The 16,129-nt window shown below is 41.4% G+C and overlaps 1 protein-coding gene across 49 annotated transcripts in view; it reads right to left on the reverse strand.

The window, feature by feature from the left end:
- The window catches only part of MADD (MAP kinase activating death domain), an 83,312-nt gene that overhangs the window by 30,019 nt on the left and 37,164 nt on the right, over positions 1-16,129 (reverse strand). For 10 of the 49 annotated variants that reach the window (XM_083459570.1, XM_083459603.1, XM_083459592.1 and 7 more), the window contains 6 exons: positions 15,652-15,791; positions 10,059-10,160; positions 7,253-7,355; positions 6,181-6,367; positions 4,415-4,565; positions 2,415-2,621 (listed from right to left, as the gene is read on the reverse strand). In XM_083459570.1, coding sequence (XP_083315696.1) covers positions 2,415-2,621; positions 4,415-4,565; positions 6,181-6,367; positions 7,253-7,355; positions 10,059-10,160; positions 15,652-15,791 — 890 coding nt within the window. Of the gene's footprint in view, positions 1-216; positions 271-2,414; positions 2,622-4,414; positions 4,566-6,180; positions 6,368-7,252; positions 7,356-7,798; positions 7,859-9,153; positions 9,193-10,058; positions 10,161-15,651; positions 15,792-16,129 lie in introns of all 49 variants that reach the window. The other 39 variants (XM_083459590.1, XM_083459600.1, XM_083459591.1 and 36 more) reach the window with 8 other exon arrangements.

Consider the following 16,129-nt stretch of genomic DNA (forward strand, 5'->3'; position numbering starts at 1 on the left):
TTGGCTGGAAGAGACTGTATTTTCCCCCTCTCCTCTCCTGATACAAAAAGGGCTATTCAGTGAACCCCAACACTAGATTTCTTTAAGAAATAGTGACCTCCTTTGTCTGCCCTATGGCTCATGTGGCATGGGTGTTCAATCAAAGGCTTAGAGAGTTGGCAGTTATGGGGAGGCTTGGAGGAGTGTCAAGTTTCTGTCCTTTTATCATATTCTTACTCAGTTTTTCCAAAGCTTTTTGCTTTGACACTTCGTTGTGCTTGTTCCACAATTCTACTCAAGATGCAATGTAAGCAGGAGAGAAAGACAGAAAAAATGTCAGATGCTGATCAGAGGCGGAAATGGAAAATAAAAATAAAAAATAAGCCACCCAATCCTGCACTACCAAAGCAGAAATTAATGATAACTGGCATGTGAATAAATTAATCACATCTTCAGTCAGATCAGGGTAGAGACTTCCATCACTTTCATTCACAAGATTTCAAAAATAATACCTATATATAATTAACTGGCTGAGACTCACCTACCTGATCTCATTTGCCTTCACAGAAATGACAGATTAAAAAGAGACAGTGTCAGGTTCTTTATGTCCAACATTTAAAGTTTCTTATCAGTGGGTTACACAAAGAATACAGTATGTATTTTATGTATCAATGCGCCCCAAACCACCAAATATATTTCAATTCAAAGTGCAATAAGCGATAAGAAAAACTATTTCTATAAACACTAAAAAAAACCTATGTAAAAAAACAATTAGTTTGGGTCTGAATATGCCTGTAATAACCACTAGGCTTCTTCTAGCTTTACGTATGTTAACTATATCAGACTCCAAATCATTTTCATCAGGGCAAAAAGAATAGCAAAAAATGGGGAGGGGATCTAAAAAAGAAATACACACCATTCTGTTCAAATGGTACCCTAAATTTTCATCCCTGTGGCAGAAAACTTCAGATAATTCCAGGTGCTGGCCCAATGGGCCAGTGGCAGAATCATAATAGGCTTAATGGAAATTCAAGTTGGAAATGCATTACTGTATTTTAATATTTTGTTGGAAGCCACCCAGAGTGGCTGGGGAAGCCCAGCCGGATGGGCGGGGTATAAATAAATTATTATTAATTATTATTATTATTATTATTATTATTATTATTATTATTATTGTCATCATCATCATCATCAAGTACTAGTAGTGCACTTCATTTCCCCTCCCCAAATAGGAAGGAAGAAGCTGGGGATGATACAAAGTAAGAAGCAAACTCAGCTCTTACAAGAGCAGAGAAAGATAAGTGCAGAAAGTTTCTTCTGCTATGGAAACAGGGCATGGGAAAGCACAGATAGAAATGGGAGAGAAAACAGCCTCAGAACACTTCAGAGCAATTCAGGATTTGTCTGCAGTAGGAGAAAGACAGCTAATTATAATTTATCCAGAAAACCTAATCAATTTCCCCATGCTTTATTTGATGGAACAACACCAAATAAACAAACAGCGATAAGCACATTCAAACTGAAAATGAGATTTCTGGAGGCTCCCTCGATTCCCTGGTGCTATTATTTATTAAAGGTATACACACCATGGCTGCCCTTCTTTCCCCATCCATCACAATTCTGCTTGCTCCCTATGCACATTGGTACAGAAGGTTACTGTATCCATTAAAGGAAATTCATCTCAAACTATGGGAGGGGAGTCATGCTTCAGAAACCCATCTGACAAATATGTTTGCAATTATATAGTTGTCTTTGCACAATCTCTTGAGACTGGGTAGGCTCTTTTTTTCTACATATGCATGGCATTGTCTGCTAGAAACCCTCAAAACTATATTTCCTTCTGTCCTTTGGATGGTGAGTGAACGTAGCAAAAAGTATTATATTTGTTCTTGTAGGTTTTGCTTTGGTGGAAAATATAAGATTATACATTATACAGAAACACCCACAGCACAAGGGCTAGAATTGAAGATGAATGAACATGAAGTCCAAAGCTGCAATCCTGCACACTTGTACTTGGGAGCAGATCCCCAGAAATCAATGGCATAGTACTGGGCCATTTTCCTCTCAATAGTAATTTGTTTTTGTGGCAACTAGTCCCTGGTGCACACACTCCCAAGAAACTGTTTCCATTACAGACCAGACTATTCTGCCTGTAAGACTATGTGAACAATGATTAAAGTTCCCTATGCCAGCATCATACGGCTATCTCCACTAGCCTAGCCATAAAATTCCAAAAAGCATAGAAACACCAGAAATGCTTAGCCAATATTTCTCCAAGCTGTGAGAAGAGCATATATGAATAGTCTTTGCAGTCCAAGTGAGAGTGAAGCACATTACTGCAGCAATGATAAGGCAAATGTTTCAATGGGAAAGATGCAATCAGATTCTAATGCAGTGCACACTTTCCTGCATTCCATATACACATAAATACACACCAATAGAAGCTACAAAATTTTCCTCCTTTAGACTCCTTGTGTCAAACTCCCTCGGCCCTTTCCCTGCAGGGTTTGGGGCCCTTGGCATGAGCTGGGGTACTGGCAGTTGCACCTTGGGTTTCGGTTCAACCCTCGTGGCTAACATAGGGTCCTTGCCAACCGGAGTGAGTGCTCCTTCTGTTGGGCTTCGTTTTCTTTTTTCTGGCTCTTTAAAAGAAAGGAGGAGAGAGAAATCAGCAGCCAAAAAAGGGGGGGAAAGGAAAACACATACCAGCAATGGTAAAAATAGAAGGAATAAGAAATAAACGGGAGAAGAGTACAGAAGAAAAAGATTGTTCAGATGGCGTTAATCATTTGTTTACAGATAATGAAAAAACAGCTCTCACATTTAGATCTCAAAATCAATATTCAAAAGCAGTGCTCAAAACACAGAGTCTAAAGTCTTTGTACCCAGTATCTCAAAGTACATTTCTCACATGAGATTGACTGGCTAAAATTTGCTTCAGAAGACTTTCTGCAGGAAAGTCTAAGATCCAGTGAGTAGTACTATGTTATGGATTTAAACAAATTTAATACTGGGCAATATCAAACTACATCTCATAAGGGAATCCCTTTGCTCTGTCCCAGCTTCTGCCAACCTAGCAGTTTGAAAGCATACCAGTGCAAGTAGATAAATAGGTATCACTGCTGTGGGAAGGTAAACGGCGTTTCCATGCGCTCTGGTTTCCATCACGGTGTTCCGTTGTGCCAGTGCCAGAAGCGGTTTAGTGATGCTGGCCACATGGCCCGGAAAGCTGTCTGTGGACAAATACCAACTCCCACGGCCTGAAGCACAATGAGCACCACACCCCATAGTTGCCTTTGACTGGACTTAACTGTCCAGGGGTCCTTTATCTTTAGCTTACTAATAATTATTAATAATTCCAGCTCCCCATCTTTCTAGTTCTCATGGCAAGTTTCAAAATGTAAAGAAAAACCAATTGTGCTGGGGTACAACATGGATACTAGATTTAGATAATAGTACATACTGCTCTTTGCAACCCTCTCACCTCCCACACTCCACCAACAGGATGTACTCTTTTAAATTTCTCAGCCTCCAGTAAAATTTGAATGGGTGCCAGAAGCTCCCTGTATATAATGTTTCCTCTCCCCCCCCCCCCGCCCTATCATAAGCTTGGTAAGGCAAGATGCTGGGTAACAGGAGCAGGGAATGGCTGGCCCTCCATATGTTGCTGAATTACAACTCCCAGCAAGCCTGGTCAGTGATGATGGGAGCTGTAGTTCTCATCAAGCACAAGCTTTGTATGCAAAATGAAAGTATATTATACACTAGATATCTCAATGCAAAGCATCATATAACACAAAATAATACAGACTCAAAGAATATATGTACAGTCTCGAATCAATCTTGGAGATATATATGCAGTCTTACAAATTACTATTCAATGTCTCTGAGTTCAAGAGTTCAACTGTAATGTACTGAAGGGAGGTGTAGTTCAGCAATATCTGGAGGGCCAATGGTTCCCCACACCTGCTATTTATATACACACCATTGCCCTTATATACAACTGTATCATCCCCACTGTGCTTAATAAATAAGTGCTATTGGGGCATGGGCCTTTTCCTTAAGCAGCTAAATATTTGCACTTTTTCTCATGGCTGAACTGCTGAAATGAAATTAATTCAGACAAACATTTGGGTGTGCCAATGAAAACAAAGTAGCGGCATTCTGTACTGGAGTTGACTGAAAATACATTAATCATTTTCGCCATGAAACTATTTGTACTTATAGAATTACAGATGCAATTCAAAATACTTATTCCAATAAATTTCTTTTACATGGTTCAGTAATTACTCGAAATCTAAAGCTGTGATAAAATAAATGTGATTATTGGTTATGCCAGAAAGTCAGACTAGCTCAGCTCTACAACAAGTAGGGCATTTCACAGATTTACATTCATTTATTTTATATATTTCATTAGTTTATCTTATTCTCTTACCTTTGTTATAGTAGTGAGTATGAGCTATTTCCAGCAGACCAAAGACACTTGCCATTCCCCCAAGTCCAGCATTTGCATATGACTGCTCAAGGCTTGACACAGTACATTTCAGCAAATCCAACATCCCTTTATAAACCTTGCGGCTGATCTCCTACAATGGAAACATTCATAAGGGTAAGGATGCGTCATTTATTAGGAACCTGGTTCAGCTCATTAACTTCCACTAAAGCAAGCCATAATTCCCTTGCATTCTAATTAATTTTCTGTAGCTTAACTACGCCTCCTTCAGCTTAGGACCATAGGAAGCTGCTTTGTAGCAAGTCAGGCCAATAGTTCCTCTAGCTTAGTATTCTCTATGCAACTCACCAATGTTTCAGACGCCACACCTCAAGATACCAGAGACTGAACCTGGGACCTTTTGCATACAAACATGTGCTCTACTACAGATCTATTTCTGTACCTAAAAGAGAATTTATCTTTATAGAATTACCTCTGTTAACTAACTCTGTGCAAATGCTCTTTCTAGTAGGTGGAGGTTCTGACAGCACTTAAGCAAACTGTTGTGAAGCCTCCCTAGAAAAACCATTACTCAATCTCACTCAATCCCACTGATCTCAGTAGCTTTCATCAGTTTTTAATTTGGCTTTTTTCAGTAAGTTACTTCAGTGTAATCAGTTCTAGGTCTTCTTGGTTTCCCTCAACCCTCCACAGCAGATCTAGGGGTCACACAGGTGCATGGGGAGAAGAGAGAAAAGGAAGTTCCATTACACAGCCAAAAGTGCTTGTGCTACTAGAACTGTTTGGTTGGATACCCTTCTGATTGTTAGGATCCTTTCTAATCTGGTTTCTGACCTGGTATTTGGAACAAAAATGGCCTTGGTCACTTTGGTAGATGATCTGTACCAAAAGATGGGCATGAGGCATCTGACCCAGTTGATTCTCCTAGATATCTCAGCAGCTTTTAGTATTGTCAGCCATGGCACCCATCTGGGCCACTGAGAAAGGATGGAGTTGGGAGGCACAGCTCTGTAGTGGTTCTGGTCTCCCTCACCAGCAACCCACCTCTCAAGGGTCTCAGAAGGTCTACTACTCAGCCCCATGACCTCTGGCTTATGGAGTGCTTCAATGGCCCATCTTGCCCTCCATGCTACTTAACATGTCTGGTTGAAGTCACCCTGAGCTTTTGGCTTGGGTATCATCAGTATCCAGATGACACTAAGCTCTACCTCTTTTCTGCATTTCCTGATCCCAATGAGGCAGTATACTCACTCCCATTAAGGGAGACGAGAATGATATCACCCTGGTCTTTCATCAACTGCCCTGATTATCAATTGGTTTCCTGGCTCAATTCTCTGCCTTGCTCTAAAGCCCTATATGGCAAGGTAACAAGACTGTTTCAGAATTACTTCTTCCCAATTTACCCAGGAACTCTGCTGCACTTCAAAGGCCCTCTCCACGTTCCCTTCCCATCCTTTGTATGGGCAGGAGAGAAATAGGTTTCTCTATTGCGACACCTAGATTTAGAAACAGCTTGCCTAGGGGGATGCACCTTCCCCATTGTAGCATGCTTGCCTTTTGAGAGGTGATGAAGGTATGTTTATTCTAGACACCATTCGTCTAACTGGGCCTCTGATATTCTAAGTACTGGGTTTTTAACTTATTGTTGTTTTGTAATCTATGATTTATTAGTTATGGTTTTACTGTGAGCACTGCAGCACAAAGACGAAATAAAACCATTTAAAAGAAAAGAGGAACAGAGAACTGACCACATCCTGGACAACATCCTGCCGTGCATCTTCCTCCGATTGGATGGTGCGATTAAGCTTGCTTAATACAAAGACACGGAGCTGCTCACTCTCCAGGAGACGGCGGACTCTCTTCATGTGAAACCAACCAACTCCTTGTCCGTCTAGGACATTGTGCACCACCTCTTTCAAGAACTGCTGGTTCTCACTATATTATATGGATACACAAGCGATAGGGGGCATAACCCTCCAGGACACTTCCATAGGTATATTAGACTTTACAATAGGAGGATACTGACACAACATAAATCTACCTGTATTTAGCCATGCTGACTTCAACTCTAACCATAATATGCTAGGTATCCTTGATGCAACCTGCATCGAATCCTGCTATATATCTCTATCACTGACTCAAGTGGAGCAGGTGGAATAACTAGGCTGGGGTAAGAATTGTGGCTATCACACTTCCCCAGCACTTTCTGCCATGTGGAGCGCCACTGCAGAAAGGAAGAGATGGGGCTGTGCCTAGATCTGTGGCTCAGCAAAGCAGAAACAGCCTGTAACTATCATTTTGGGTCAAAGTTTCCTGCTGCCCATCTAAACTAGACTCTTGTAACCTAGCATCACACTGTTGATGTGTTCCATTTGTTATGAATTACAATCTCTATACTTTTCTCAGTAATATGCCTAACCATTAATACCTCCTTTTATTTCTGCATTTGGCTGTTTCTTATTTGTGCAAACAGAAGACGTTTTGTGAAAGTGGGTTTCCTAGTCTCTCCTCACCATATTGTCCCTCCTACCCTCCCTAAAAAGCAGCTTTCAAGAGTCACAAGATACACTGGAATAGGGTTGGATGTGGTGCAAGATCTACTGGGACAGAAACAGCCAAAACTAAGTGGAGACAACTTGCATGAGCTGATCAATTGTGTAATCCATTACAGTGATTCAAAGATAAAGTGTAGGTCACCTTCTTTAATTTTTCCTTTTAGAAGTATCACCAGATCTTCTTATACTCAGAGCAGACGTGCCCAGGGCATGCCACATAAAGCTCATTTTGCATTGTACAGCAACTGTAAGCAAATGCTTTTACCTGGAATTACTGCTTCGTCCCTGTGGTGAAGGAGTCTCTCTTTTCACTGTCGGGCTGTGCTTTATAACAGAAGACTTTTGATCCACAAGTGCTCGTCTATTTCCTGAAAAAGAGAGGAAGCAGAACAAGAAAACAGTTACTGAAAAGGATGCCCAAGTCCAAGAACAGTACCAATGAGACACACAAAAGTCAGCTAACACTTAATTAAATGGACATACAAAGAAACTTGGAAAAGCAGCAGCATATTTTGTATTATTGCATCATACATCGGCAGAAAACAGTAATGGGAATGAGACAGAGACAAAAGAGAAGATGGTAACAGGAGCAGAAGGTGAAAGGCAGGAGTTTGGCTGCTCTGCATGCATTTCTGCCACAAGAACCATCTTCTGATTAGGCAACATATGGAAAAGCAATGTGTTACGGGAGTGTGACTAGTAGAAATCACATGATACTGGCTTCCAGTGGAAAAATTGCCCAAAAGACAGGCACAAGAATGCTTGCTGGGAGTTGGTATGTCATGCACAGTTCATAATGCAAGGAACCCACCTTCATTGCTTACTGGCCCAGCTTCAGTAATAATCTCCATTATAGTATTTAGCCCAAATACTGGGACACAAAATAAACAATTAGTAGTGCACTGCAAAATCACCACCATTTTTATATTTGATTAGTTAATTGATTAATCCCCTCTCTTTCAGAAACAGGCCTAGATTAATGTTGAGGAACATCTACATTGGGGTGGTCCAGATAACAGCTTCCCCCATGGCTAAATAGGAATAAACTAAACGTGGAAGGAAAACTTAAGGAAGAGGTATTAACTAGTGTAGCAGGGGAGGTTTCCTACATTCCCTGTTCTATCGGCCCACCTGTAATGGTGCTTGTTCTTGATTTGGTCCTGGGATTAGCACTGCCCTTGTATGCCTTGTGAGCATTAGCTGTGCTCATTCAGTATGGTAGAGAGACTCAAAACAATCATCTCTGTAGAAGCACATTTTGAAACAAATTTCCCAACCCTAATGGCTTCGAAACACAAAATCACAAGCTCTCATTTCTACTGTAGATGTGTCCTAACCTGATTTAAGGTCACTTGAAGGCTCAAAAGTTACTCTGAACCCCATTCAATTCAGGAATAATGCTTCTATTTTAGGAATTATTGTCATCTTTTATTTCACAGGAACTGCAAAAAATAAAGCTTATCTCCCTTCAGAACATGAAGGTAAATAAAACTAAACATTAATGAATAGTTGAAAAGGGTAATGAAACAATGGCAATGAATGAAATGAAAAAATATCTAGCCATCTTGTATCTCAAAGAATTCAAACATTAAGAAAATTGATATTTACCTGGCATACACAAATCATTAAATTGTAGAGTTGGAATGGTCCCCCAAGGGTCATCTCGCCTAAATATCTACTATCATGCCATCCCCACCACCCAACTAGTATGATACCTGTCAGGTCAGTCAGGTTATAATTTTTTCTTTATATATGAAACTGACTAAATTACTGACAATTTTATCCTATAGAAAATTGGAGATGCCACATGGAACAAGAGTCATCAAGAAATGGCAATAAACTGCAGAAGATGAGACACAAAGCATGGAAAGACACGGAAAAACCCATCACTGTTTTCTTCCAATGTGTGTTATCAATAATAGGTTTAGCTAACAGAAGATCTCTGCACAAACAAATATAGGAATATGACTAAATGGAAATATCCCCAGAGACCATGCAGAGTCTTCACCAAACTACTCACATTTGTTTCTGGTTTTTCTACACACACACACACACACACACCCCTAAGAAAATATTAACTCTTATCCAAAGTCCATTGCAGCAACACAAAACTAACTTTTGGCCTTTATTACTAAAAGGTCAAAGGTCAGCAAACATCATACCAACCTTCATCCACATCCCTTCCCACTTCCAGATTAAAGTAATCTTTACCGATGAAAATGGAGAGGGGGAAGAAATAAATAAAATCAACTTATTAAAAATAAAGCATTCTTCCAGCTGAGCAACCAAAAAAATTCAATGCAAAATCAAACAATGGTAAATTAGATTATCTTTCCTTTAACAACAGCAATGACAAAAACCAACTGTAGTACAGATAACATGGAGTAATTTCTACAGATTCTACTCCATATTTTTCAAGATTTAAGAAGTCTACCTTAGGCTAAGTCCTATTGCTCCAAATGAATGGCTTTCAATAATTTTCCTCTTAAGGTAAATTTTAGCCCTTTAGATAAAGGACAATTAAAATGTGATAGGCTTTCCCATGAAAGTGTTTCACGTAACTGGTGAAAAGTTGAAAAGGTTGGTCTCCCTCTATCTGGGCTGACAGTGTCCATGTGCCAGGAGAGCCAACAGCAGTGATCTGCAGCTGTATACATCTGAGGCAATACACACACACACACTAAGGATATGCTTGCCACATAGACTATTGCCAGGGAAAGGGCTTTTAAGCTGCCTCCATGTGGGGTCTGTGAAATTAAATCAGTCCAGAGGATTAAGACTTTGCATTCACTTTATGCAAAATCTCTTTCCACCAAATTGCATCTCATACAGCCGGTGCATTAAAATAAAGACAGACCAAAAATAATACTCCCTTCCATACAAAAAAGTGTAATTAATAGTCCCTTAAAGAATTCTGCTTAAGAAATCTGAAGTATCACTCAAAATGAATTCCTAATTCTAGACTGCCTGGTTTCCCAAAATGATTTTTTTTAAGGGTTGGGTGTAATTCTGTGACTGCTTGGCAATCAAAGAGATTCTGAGAGCAGTAAAAGGCAAGGAAAAGTGATTACCTTTCAGGCTAGGAAATGGAGTGTTTTTGTCTCTCCCAGCTTTGGTTGGAAGGGCTAAATTGGACAGACTAAAGCTTGTGCTGTGGTTCTTGTATAGGCTACCTATAACAAAAATAAAATAAATCAAGTGATCTAATCATCCCCTTATCTCATTCAGAAATTTACTGTGCAGTTTACATCTGAACAGCTTTCTGCACTCTGGGATAAACTAGACATGACCTTAAATGCAGCATAAAGGTTTTTAAACATGAAGGTAGCATCAGCTGGTGGGCACTAATGGGAAATTCCCCCACCCCAAGAACTTCCAGTTTCAGAAGTGGGATTTCATCAGGACCACAGCAGAAAAGATAGGCCTGATGGGCTGCCCTTCATGGCCCCTTCAGCACTAACTGGGCCCTTCCCAGTGCCTGTCATCACTTGGGTCTTCCAATGGCATTGCTACTGCAATGGCATTGTCATCCTCCTTGCGCTTTTCCATGGGCATATTCATAGTGGAAGCAGCCCTGTAACAGGCCACAAGTTGGGCAGCTACTTGGCGTCCAGATCACTATGTACTTTTGGCTATAAAGTAAGCTTTCACGTGAAGGGCAGGGGAGGTTGCTAGTAGCCTCCTCCTTCCTCTTATGTATGGCACCACAAACACCCAAAGGGAAGGGATGGAACAGCCTGCCAGCCTCCCCTCCCCTTCCCTTGTGAAAATAACAACAACAACAACAACATTTATACCCCACCCATCTAGCTGGGCTTCCCCAGCCACTCTGGGCAGCTCCCAACAGAAATTAAAAACACGATAAAACATCAAACATTAAAAACATCCCTAAACAGGGATGCCTTTAGATGTCTTCTAAAAGTCAGATAGTTGTTTATTTCCTTGACATCTGATGGAAGGGCATTCCTCAGGGCGGGCGCCACCACTTTGCAAGAGCTCCAGGTGAAGGCTGTGGCCATAGAAGCACCACTACCAGGTAGGCAAAGGATGGCAGGTACAGGGGTGGAACCAGGGCATGAGTCCCAGTGAGCTTTGCTGGGGCATGTGGGTCCCAGCAAATGACAGGTCTGAGGAGGAAGGAGGTTTGATCCCCAAAATTAGCAGCCCCCCATCAACTGATACCATTTCAATTTCAAAAATCTGCATGTTACCACATTTAGCATCATGTGTAGTTTTGCCCTCAACAGCAGGCTCTCTCTCCCTCTATGAGAAATGGAATAGTTCCTTACTTCTGCTACAACTCATGAAGATATTTTTGAAATGAGACAAGGGGAGGAGGAGGCAGAATAAACACTTTACTTGTTTATCCTGTTCCTCTACTTCTCCATTTAATTTATTCAATGAAATGAATGTATTTAATTCAAAATCTTGACATTCCATCATTTACATTCCACTATCTCATTCTTAAAATGTGCAAGGCAGTTAACATTCAAATCACTTAAAACATCAAATCGACACAGCAGATAAAATTCAGCTTTAAAAAAGACTGGGAACTAACACAATGGTTAGGTAGGATCAAGAGCATGTGAGACCACAGACCTGCTGGAACAAAAATTATTTTAGCTGATGTCTAAATGTCACTAGAGAGGCAGCCACCCAGATCACTCCAGCCTGGGTGCTATTGTGGAAAAAATGACAACTGGTAACCAGAGTAGCACATTCAAGTTTATTGGCCCAAGGCTTTAGGTAACCAGCTCTTTAAACTGGGATCTGAAACAGACCAGAAGCCAGTTAAATTGATAGAGTAAGAGCTCATCCAGACTTCCTTTGTGCCATATTTCTAGGCAGAGCTTTGCACTTCAAGGCACTGTGTCAAGCACTCTTTTTTTTTATCCCAGCCTTTTCCCACTCTTTATCGTTGAATTGGAGCAAACGGCAAATCGGAATTGCCGTTTGTTCAAATTCAGTATTAAAGAGTGGGTTTTCCTGGGGAAAGCTCTGGAGGGGAAAAAAGTGTTCAGACATGGAGCTTTAAAGCACACACCTGTGATTAGAAAGTGCGGAGCCAAAGGCAAGTGTGGATGAGCTCTCACTCTCCCCCAAAATCTGAGTCATGCCTAAATTTTGTTTGCTGGTTTTTGCACTAGTTGTAGCTTCTGTACATTTTCCCCAGGCAATCCACTTAAGGCACATTATAATAGTTCAAACTTGATGTAACCAGTGCATACACAACTTCGGCTATTATCTGCCTTCTCCAGGAACAGGTACAATTGGTGCACTACCTGATTGTTCAAAGGGAGCGGGACCCCACACAAAACACAGGTGAACCACTATTTTTGAGACAGCAGTACTATTGAACAGGAGAATTAGTAGCCCTATGACAATGTTGCTCCCCTGACGTGATTGGAAACAAATGAGGGAAGACCTGAGCTAGCTCTCTCCCTTCCACTGCATTCTCATCTCCTGCCCCTCCATTGTTGGTGTTTTGGAGGGCAAATATCTGCAAGCAGGGAACTTTAAGTGCATGGAGATCTAGGACAAATACAGTAGGCTGCACACTGCAGTTGTTTGCCATACAAGGAAAACAGTGGGGCTGTGCAAAGTTAACTAGCACATCCCAGCTACAGTGATTCCTCTATTGCATGAGGACACCACCTGAATAGGGTTTGTGCCCTATCTGAACTAATTTCAAAAAGGAGCTAGCAACACCAACCTTGTAGAAAAGAGCACTACATAACTAGGGCCCATCACCAAACATGTCTTGTTGCTAGTTTCTGTCAACCTCACTCACCCCAGTTGGAGAAAGCTCATGGAACAGGTCCCACCAGAAGATCTCAACGCCCAAAGCTGATTCCAAAGCTATGAAGGGCTTAACTTTTCAGGATGTCATGAAATGAGTGTGGGGCTTCTGCTCAATTCCATGGCACTATGTCCTGTGGAATCCAGAAAAGTTCCATCTCCACCCACCCCCTTGCTGTTTAATGTCTATATGAAACCACTGGAACAACTCGTCCTGGAATTTAGGGCTCAGTGCCATCAATGTGCTTAAGACACTCAGCTCACTCAATCTCTATTCCATCTGAATCAGGAGAGGCTGTGCAGGACTGGTGCCTAGGGGCAGAGACGGACTCAGTGAGAGCCATTAATCTGAAGGTGATTAATGTAAAATGTACGATGGAAGTGCTATAGGTGGGTGGTCCAAGTCCAGGAATTAGGGAGACTCCCTATGAAGGAACAAGCACATAGCATGGGTGTTCTTGATTCAAACCTGCCATTGGAGACACAAGTGGCCTCAGGGATCAACTATGACTGGTTAACCATCTAAAGACGCTGTTTGACCAGGATAGCCTGAAATCAATAATTCATGTACAAATAACCTCACAAATGTAGGGGAGGGATAAGGGAGCAATTTGATTCAATTCACATTTAAAGCTGAAAATATCAAATCTGCACTTTTCAAAACAATATGGGAAACGGTCTTCCCTCAAAATTTGCGCTTATCTGAATTTTGTGATGCAGTTCTCCAACCAACATTTACAAAAATGCACACCGTATTTTTCGCTCTATAACACGCACCAGACCATAACACACACGTAGTTTTTAGAGGAGGAAAACAAGAAGAATATTCTAAACGAAATAGTGGATGTATGATTTTTGTGGTTCATGCTGTGGCCACAGACATGTGATCTGACAGTGAGTTTGGAGTAGCCCAATGCAAAAATCCTTGAGGATCCATGTGGATCCATGCTTTGTAACCACGTTTTTGCACCACTGCGACCCCAGGCAACAGTGGGTGCGTGATTTTTTGGGTGCAAGATGTAGCCATGGACATGCTATGTGATCTGATGGTGAATTTGGGGTGACCCAGTGCAAAAATCCTGAGGATCCATGTGGATCCGTGCTTTGTAACCACGTTTTAAGTGGGGAGGGAAGGAAAAGCACCCAAGGGACAAGGAGCACGCATGGGGTGTGTGGAGAAGGATGCTGCTAATAATGCTATTTAGCGAGCTGAGTGGGGAGGAGAGAGGGACAGAGAGCATGCTTGCTTTAAAGGAGCCAATCGGACAGGAGCCGCTTACACTCGTGTAAGCAGCTCCTCTCCTCTCCCGCTTTGCTCCTTTAAAGCAGGCAGGCTCTCTGTCCCTCTCTCCTCCCCACTCAGCGGCTCTTCTCCCACTTTGCTGTTTCAAAGCGAGCCACGGAGGAGGGAAGGAAGGGGAACCATGGACCCTCTGCTCACAACTGCAGCAGGTCCCCCCCCCCCCGCCACCCATAGGCATTCGCTCCATAACACGCACAGACATTTCCCCTTACTTTCTAGGAGGAAAAAAGTGAGTGTTATGGTGCAAAAAATACGGTATATGAAATTGCATAGAAATGACTATATTGGTGAAAATAACATACAAAATGCATCATATTAGGAGAATTTGCTTGCAGAAATGTGGGCATCAATCAAAAGTATATACAAATATGTGTTTATGAGGAGAAATTCAGGCTAAAATCGTGAAGCATTTTCACAAGGCTTTTTTCTTAATTTGTTGCAAATCTCTTCAGAAATGTGGGGAAGTGAAGAGAAGATTGGTAAAATGAACAACTGAGAGAACCAAAACTGATAGATTCTTCCATACCTAACCTGGGGTTACCCCTTGAAGACAGCCCAGAAGCAGCAGCAACTGAAGAATGTGACAGCAAGGCTGTTAAATAGGGGAAGTAGATGGGATCATTTTACAGCAATCATCAGAGCTCTGCACTGACTGCCTGTGAGCTACTAGGGCAAATTCCAGGTGTTTGTACTGATGTAATTAAGCCCCAAATAGCTTGAGGCCAAAGCAAATTGAAAAGCACCTCCCTCATAGAGCCATCTCGGTGGCAGATCCACAACTGACAAACTCCCTCCCCATGGAATTTGTGTTGTTTCCCACATAGTTACTATTTAGACAATAATAAAACATATTTTGCCACTTTGTCATTTTGGCCATAAATTGGTCCTGAGATTGAACAGTACAATGTTATCATGCTGCTTTGTTATACTATTTTTAATTATCCACTGTATTTTTTATGTTGTGCACCACCCTGAGCACTGTATTTTTTATGTTGTGCACCACCCTGAGAAGGAAGGGCAAGATGTAAATGAAAATCATCATCATCATCTTCTCACCAGTTCCTGCTATTGCCTTTGCATGTGGTTTATTATACCTGCAAACCTCAGCAATTGTGAAAGAGGAAGCAAAATGTAAATATTAAGGGTCACAGAGGACATAGCATACTATTAGTACTGAGTAAGTGACTATTAGTACTGATTAGTACACTTCCTTCATTCAATTTGGCACCAAGCACACCAACGTTGTTCTCTGAGCTACACAGACTAATTTCCAGCTCCCAATTCCAAGGTCTACTCCCTAGTGCTAAAATTTAACCAAACCCAGTTCCTATTCTTCTCTACTAAGCCAAGACTCCTGTTGCTTCCCTTCCCTTCTGCTTTTGCAAAAGATGCAAGCAGTAGATGAATGTCATGTATTAAGCAATAGCCAATGACTTTCACAGGGCTGGTGCCTTTGGGTCAAATACTTTATTTCCATTAAGTATTCTTCTTTCTGTGGGTCTCTTCCCCACTTTCTTCCCACCTGCTGTTCAAATTTGCAAATAAGAAACAATTATACATACTGGCAAAGGACATAATGCCCCCAAAACCTTCACTGCTGTTGTTGGATATTGTAGAATTTGGGGAACTGGCATGGGAATCCGATTCCGCATCAGACTCGTTGCCTAGCTTTAAGCTGTTGGGGCGCAGAGGCTGCAGAGGCCTATAAAAGAAAAGACAACGGTTACATTGTTGGAATCGTTATGTATCCTGCAACTCAAAGTTTGTTGGGACCCATCTCATATCAGTAACACAAACAGCTGATTTAGCTGTGGTGTGGGTTTGGCAGTTGCCATGTCAACTGATGCCTATTTTAGAATAGAGCAAGTATGAAAACAAAGGCAACAGAGAAGTAATCTTCTGCAGATTCCAAGTACCAGCCATCTACCAAAACAGAAAACATATTGGAATACTTCCAGGAGAATAATTACAGGCCTCTTCCCCAAGTAATTATATGTCCCACTCAATACAGGGACTCATCAAAGTGCTGTGGTCCCAAGC

Source organism: Podarcis liolepis (assembly GCF_965112155.1).
Source record: "Podarcis liolepis genome assembly, chromosome: 1".
NCBI classification, from domain to species: Eukaryota; Metazoa; Chordata; class Lepidosauria; order Squamata; family Lacertidae; genus Podarcis; species Podarcis liolepis.